General features: G+C 31.0%; 1 protein-coding gene across 1 annotated transcript; it reads left to right on the forward strand.

Moving 5' to 3' along the window:
- The first annotated feature begins 3,043 nt into the window (after nucleotides 1-3,043).
- LOC105112555 (small multi-drug export protein) lies at nucleotides 3,044-4,676 on the forward strand. Its single transcript, XM_011008288.1, has 2 exons — nucleotides 3,044-3,652; nucleotides 4,010-4,676. The coding sequence occupies exons 1-2, from the start codon at nucleotides 3,111-3,113 to the stop codon at nucleotides 4,416-4,418; spliced, it is 951 nt and encodes a 316-aa protein (XP_011006590.1). The 5' UTR covers nucleotides 3,044-3,110; the 3' UTR covers nucleotides 4,419-4,676.
- The last annotated feature ends 2,807 nt before the right edge of the window (nucleotides 4,677-7,483 follow it).

Raw genomic sequence — 7,483 nt, forward strand, 5'->3', positions numbered from 1 at the left:
AAGTACTAATCAATTATTATAAATCATACTTTAGTTAATGAGTTATTGATACTTCAAGTGCAAAATGATGATATAAAACCATGACTTGAATAGACTTTTAAGTACTAATCATATATATTAAAGGACTTCAAATATCATATTGAAAAAGATACCATGTTATCCTTTTAAGTTGAAGTATTTAAACCAAAATGTTTTTTTATCTCATATTAAAAAAATATGATTTTCTTCTTGTAAACATATAGTATATTTATACTAATGAGTTTCAAATCTCATATTAAAAAAACATAACTTTTTTTCATATGAACATGAAGTACATATATAAAAGGGTTTCAAATCCCATATTGAATAGATACTATATTATCCTTTTGAATTGAAGTATTTAAACCAAAAACTTTTTTATCCTATATTAAAAAAACATAATTTTTTTTTTGGAACATATAGTATATATACTAATGAATTTCAAATCCCACATTTGAAAAAAAAAAATTAGGTCTCGTCCAGGTTTGCTTGGCTCATAGGTCGACTTGCCAGGTACCTCGTGTTTGGTCGGGTTGTTGCTGCAGCAGGCCTTTTATTAAACCCAGACCTGTCTAGCCACCTAGTCAACCCACCGGGTCGGGCCAGGTTTAATAACAACGATTTTAAAACTATGACAATAACAATTCTTATATTTATGTTGACCCGGGTTAACTCGAGTTGACCTTCCTGATACGTAAGCTAGGTTAATCCTCAAATCAAATGTGAAAACTATGATAATAACTTTTTTTAGTTTTTATTTGTTCGGGTCAACTCGGGTTGACCCTCTTGACATGTGACAAGGGCTTTAGCTTAGGTTGACTTTCCAATTTTAGTTTTAAATCTATGATAATAACCAATTTTATTATTGTGTTGACCTACATCAATAGTCAACCCTACTTATAACCCGAGTCTTGCTTGGATCGATCCCAAAATTAAGTTTTAAAACTACAATAATAACTATTTTTATTTTTAGGTTAACTCAGGTCAACCCATGACTCAAGCATTACTCTAGATCAACAATCAATTTAAATTTTAAAATTATAATAATTATTATTTTTATTATAAGCTAAATAATTTTAAAATTAAGAATTGTTTCAGTAATATTTTAAAAATATAAAAAATAAATATTATCTCAAGAGGTACCTTTTTTTAAATATAAAAATTAAATTTAAAATTATATATAAAAAAACTAATTTATTTTTATATTTCTATCTATATATTTTTTAATTAAACATATTTCTATATACATTGTATTTGTTTTTTTTTTTTTTATCTTACATGACAGTAACCCTCCTACTCAAAGTCCTGACGAAACCTTGCCAGTTATTTATTAACCCCTTTTCCTTAATTTTCAGCAAGACAAAAATTAAAAATCCCAAACATTTGCAGAAACTCTCCCTCTGCTCTGTTCTGCTCAATGGCAGCTTCTGCGTCACTATCATCACGGTCTTCAATATCTTTATATGGCCAAGTGACGACAGAGCTCTCCATTGTTACTCACAAGAAACAACAACCTCTTCTCAAGTCAAAGCCATCATTCTTAGCATTTCATCGTTTGGACGATCTTCGTTTTCTTTCATCATCTTCTCCAACTAGAGCTTCTTCAAATGGGTTTTTCGATACAACCCAAGACAAGGAGATTTTGCCGTCCTTTGAGCCAAAGCCTGCCACATTTCTCTTTTGGGTCGCGTTTTGGGCGTCTCTTTCTCTTGTTTGGTTTGCAGCTTCTGGCTATGCTATGACCCGACTCATTGATTTTCAAATTAAATTTTAAAATTATAATTTTATTTTTAAATTAATTCAAATTAATTTATAACCCGAACTTTATTCTAGATAAATAATAAATTTAAATTTTAAAATTATAATAATAATAATTATTTTTATTATAAATTAAATAATTTTAAAATTAAATTTCTTTTACAATAATATTTTAAAAATATAAAAAATAAATATTATCTCACTATGTACCTTTTATTTTAAAAATATAAATATTAAATTTAAAATTATATATATAAAAAACTAATTTATTTTTATATTTCTATCTATATATTTTTTAATTAAACATATTTCTATATACATTGTTTTTGTTTTTTTAATCTTAAATGACAGTAACCCTACTCAAAGTCCTGACGAAACCTTGCCAGTTATTTATTAAACCCTTTTCCTTATTTTCAGCAAGACAAAAATTAAAAATCCCAAACACTCGCAGAAACTCTCTCTCTGCTCTGCTCAGCTCTGTTCAATGGCAGCTTCTGCGTCACTATTATCACTGTCTTCAATATCTTTTGGCGAAAATCGTTTCAAAATCATATCTGGCCAAGTGACGACAGAGCTCTCCATTGTTACTCACAAGAAACAACAACCTCTTCTCAAGTCAAAGCCATCATTCTTAGCATTTCATCGTTTGGACGGTCTTCGTTTTCTTTCATCATCTTCTCCAACTAGAGCTTCTTCAAATGGGTTTTTCGATACAACCCATGACAAGGAGATTTTTCCGTCCTTTGAGCCAAAGCCTGCCAAATTTCTCTTTTGGGTCGCGTTTTGGGCGTCTCTTTCTCTTGTTTGGTTTGCAGCTTCTGGCTATGCTATGACCCGACTCATTGATTTTCAAATTAAATTTTAAAATTATAATTTTATTTTTAAATTAATTCAAATTAATTTATAACCCGAACTTTATTCTAGATAAATAATAAATTTAAATTTTAAAATTATAATAATAATAATTATTTTTATTATAAATTAAATAATTTTAAAATTAAATTTCTTTTACAATAATATTTTAAAAATATAAAAAATAAATATTATCTCACTATGTACCTTTTATTTTAAAAATATAAATATTAAATTTAAAATTATATATATAAAAAACTAATTTATTTTTATATTTCTATCTATATATTTTTTAATTAAACATATTTCTATATACATTGTTTTTGTTTTTTTAATCTTAAATGACAGTAACCCTACTCAAAGTCCTGACGAAACCTTGCCAGTTATTTATTAACCCCTTTTCCTTAATTTTCAGCAAGACAAAAATTAAAAATCCCAAACACTTGTAGAAACTCTCTCTCTGCTCTGCTCAGCTCTGTTCAATGGCAGCTTCTGCGTCACTATTATCACTGTCTTCAATATCTTTTGGCGAAAATCGTTTCAAAATCATATCTGGCCAAGTGACGACAGAGCTCTCCATTGTTACTCACAAGAAACAACAACCTCTTCTCAAGTCAAAGCCATCATTCTTAGCATTTCATCGTTTGGACGGTCTTCGTTTTCTTTCATCATCTTCTCCAACTAGAGCTTCTTCAAATGGGTTTTTCGATACAACCCATGACAAGGAGATTTTTCCGTCCTTTGAGCCAAAGCCTGCCAAATTTCTCTTTTGGGTCGCGTTTTGGGCGTCTCTTTCTCTTGTTTGGTTTGCAGCTTCTGGCGATGCTAATGCAGCTGTCGATTCCATCAAAGCCTCCGGCGTTGGTCTAAAGATTGCTACTGCGCTTCGTAGACTTGGCTGGTATGATGAAGCTGTGGTCTTTGCTCTTGCTACACTTCCCGTGCTTGAGCTCCGTGGGGCTATTCCTGTTGGTTATTGGATGCAACTCAAGCCTATAATGCTCACTATCTTATCTGTTGTTGGGTTAGTTGTGTTTTTTTTTTTTTTTTGCCATCATCATGGATGCATATAGAGGTATTTAAAAGTTAAAAAACTGTGTTTCTTATCTTTCTACACTCACCTTGAACCCATTTGAAAAAATAATGCTGTTCGAAGTATAATTAGAGCCACATTAATTGAGTTTCATGAATAATTAATTTATTTTGATCATTTTATTCTTTTGTATTTCTTTTTGTTAAGTTTGGCTGATGAAATTCGTAATTTATTTATAGGCGATTAATTATGTTGTCATAAATTAGTGTTCGTCAAAAGCACAATCTCTTTCAGAAAAAAAAGAAATCAAGTCCAGATAATTAATGTCATTTGCGGCTTTATTTGCAGGAACATGGTTCCTGTGCCTTTCATCATACTTTACTTGAAGCCATTTGCTTCTTTCCTTGCTGGAAGGAACCAGTCAGCATCTCGGTTCCTTGACATGCTATTTGAGAATGCCAAAGAGAAATCTGGTCCTGTGAAAGAGTTTCAATGGCTTGGCCTAATGCTTTTCGTGGCTGTTCCTTTCCCTGGAACAGGAGCATGGACTGGAGCCATCATAGCTTCGATTCTTGATATGCCTTTCTGGCCAGCTGTATCGGCAAATTTCTGCGGTGTTGTGTTGGCTGGCCTCCTGGTTAACTTGTTGGTGAACCTAGGTCTCAAGTATGCAACTATTACTGGTATCATCCTCTTCTTTATATCAACTTTTATGTGGAGTATCCTCCGACATATTAGCAAGTCTTCTAGCTTGTAAAGCTTGTCGAACTGATGGACCAGTTTATATATACATTTCATTCAATAGTAAGACAACAATTCTGCTTATCTATGTCTATGTTGTGTCAGTTGGGACATGCCTAGATCTTACCTCCCTTGTTTCAATATTTGATTTTATTTTGGGGTTTGCTTTCTCTTATTCTCCTGCTTCATAGAGATCTAATGTTCTCAAACGGAGAGTGAAAACTATGTGGAGCTTCTTTTTTTTCTCGATCGTTATGGAGCTAATTAAATCTCAGGTAGGGACATTGTTGTTTTCTTGAGGTTATGATCGTTCGATATTTGTTTAGAAAGAATTATTGCATGAGGTCAACGTGGCTAATTTTGTTGGAAATTACATTTTCTCGTTTTTAATGAAGGGCAACGAGGAATACACTAAGTATGAGCACTTGACGACTTTTCCTAGTAACTATTGGTTTGTGCAATAGCACTGGACTGCTTGATTTGCTACCTGTTTGAAGTGCTGACCTGTGTGAAAACTAACAACCTTAGTCTTCGATGTAATGTAAGGATCGTCATCAAATCTTTGACATTTAGGCAAGGAAATGACCAATTCTCTTTGTTTTGACGTGGAATCTTGTTTTTCTGGGTTAATATTATCTTAAGCGTGTGAAAACAGTTTTATTGCCCCTTTGTTCACTATTCGCTGGATTCTGTGGTGAAGTTTGTCATAATTTGTCATCTTCATGTGATTTTGGCCTTTTTTTTTTTTTTTGTTCTGGTAGATGAATTTTCTTAGGTCTTTTATTAGCAGTTGATGAGTTGGCTGTTATGGGCTGGAAGGTGTAGGAGGCTGTGCTTGGACAACCTAAACACCTGCAAAGCAAGTCTCCCAGAAGGGTTAAAGACCTCGATGACTAAGTTAGTTTAGGTAGGAGCCTTGTGAGACTATGCATGTGTGTATTTAGATTTAGATGTAGAGAATATTCAAGTTTGAGAAAAAAGAGAATATTCTCCCTTACCATAAGGTTCAAAGCTATTCATATTGCTTTGAATCCGGGAGTGTTGTCCTGTTGAGTTTTATAGACATCTTGGGTTTAATATGACAATGAGTGCTTTGGACTTGTTGGGTCATCAAGGTTTCTATCCACCCAAATCGATGACCTTCGTTTCAGGAAAGTATTGGGCCACATGAGGCTCAAGCTCAAATGAAAAACCAGATTAATGCTAGTTCTATTTGAACCCTTCTGAATTTTACATTTAAGGCCTGCATTTTCTACGAGTTTAATTTTAAGCATTGGAACATAGATTGTGTTTAAGAGATATAAACCTCGAGCCTATTAGTGTTGGACATTGTAGCATGTCTGATGCAGAACAAAAGAAAGAATAGAAGAAGCCAAGAAGAAGAAGTCAAAGAAAGAGAAGAAAAAGACAGAAGAGAAGAATAAAGGTTGGGCAAGTTGTAATTTTGTGAATTTTTATTCAATTCATTAAAACTTATCTTATCGTAATACCAAGAAAATTAAATATAAATAATGAAAATCTGATCATAATAAAATTGAAATAAAAACCTACTAACTAATAAAAGTCTAATATAATAACATAAACTAAAATCTAATAATAAAAATAAATAAAATTCAATAACTTGAGCTTGGATGAGCTTGATCTTCCAATCCAATAACACAGGTTTTTTCTAATCCAATAGCATAGCTTTAGGCTATTCTTTATCGTAAATCAAGTCTTAAAACTGATGTCCTCATATACTTTTTCTAGGTTGAAAGAACTTGACCGTGTCAGGTATAGGTCAAGATAGTTTTGATAATACTTTTAAAGATCATGATTAAGTTGCTGTAATGTCTTTTTGATAATCTAAATACAATCTGAATCTGGTTGTTTATCTCATGTATTAAGATTCAATGAAGTTCACCATCATTGATAAAAATAACTTGTGCATTCAAAATAGTATCAATATGTTTTTTTTATGCTAATAATTATGATAATGTGGTAGGGATATCAAAAAGAGCATCAAAGATAGACTATTGTGTTTTATATATAATAATGTCTTTCATGTCAAAGTTAAGTTAATATCAAAGTTTAGTGGTAGTTTAATAATATAACTACTTAATTTAATCATTTGTAACACTTTGAATGATATATCATCACTCACTTGTAATTTATAACTGGTTTTTAAAGCATATCATTCATGTTTAATTTGTATCATGAAATAATCTCTAACATTAAATATATTAAGACACTTGTATAAATCAACTTAAAATTTGTATTGTTTATTATATGCTTGAATATGTTTTATGATCTTGACATGCAATTATGAATTTTATATGTAAAAAACTCAATTGAATAACATTTTAGAGTGATGAGATAAAAAAGAAAGATCTACTTACATCTTAGGTTCGTGACCATGAACCTTACATAATTGGGAGTGTGGAATGGAACACATATTTTTGGAATCTTGGATGTATATAGATTAGCCATAACCTAGTGAATCAAGTCTTTTTTTATCCTTCTTATCATGGATAAAGGGTAAGGATTTAGGGAGCTCAATAAATTGTTCAAGTCTTATGACATATTGGATGTCAAGCATAGAGGACAAAGCATTAAGGAGCTTAAAAGGTTGTTTAAAATTTATGACATATAGGAGGTCAAGCATAAAATTCAAAAAATAGATAGTTTAAGATGACTAATATCATGAGATTCTTTTAATATTATTTTTATCTTTTCAGGCAATTCCATTAAAGAGTTTTCTAAAACGTCTTCCTCTACCACTAAAGTAAAATTACTATATTCTTTATTAATTTTATTTTCAGACTCATATGAACTTATAATGTTAAGTAATGGTGTTTATGGTAGGGTTTGGGCTACAAAATATAACTGAACCAAAAGCTGGTATTCCTTGAAAAAATAACCTGACTTGAATCGAAAACTGGTTCAAACCAAATCCTTGATATTTAGCACACTAAACCTCTGAATTTAACATAGACATTTTATTAAAGACTCATTTTTTCTTAGTTTCTTTATAAATCTAGGCACTATTAAGATAAGGTATACATGGTGGAGCATATAATAAAGAATCATTATTTCTATAGA

The sequence above is a fragment of the Populus euphratica genome, unplaced genomic scaffold (genome assembly GCF_000495115.2).
Source record: "Populus euphratica unplaced genomic scaffold, PopEup_1.0 scaffold346.1, whole genome shotgun sequence".
In the NCBI taxonomy this organism is placed as follows: domain Eukaryota; kingdom Viridiplantae; phylum Streptophyta; class Magnoliopsida; order Malpighiales; family Salicaceae; genus Populus; species Populus euphratica.

Excerpts from the sequence above, each read along its gene's own strand:
- LOC105112555 (XM_011008288.1), top strand. The coding sequence starts at position 3,111 with ATGGCAGCTTCTGCGTCACTATTATCACTGTCTTCAATATCTTTTGGC. Across the intron at positions 3,653-4,009 it reads ACTATCTTATCTGTTGTTGG|GAACATGGTTCCTGTGCCTT; the intron begins GTTAGTTGTGTT and ends CTTTATTTGCAG.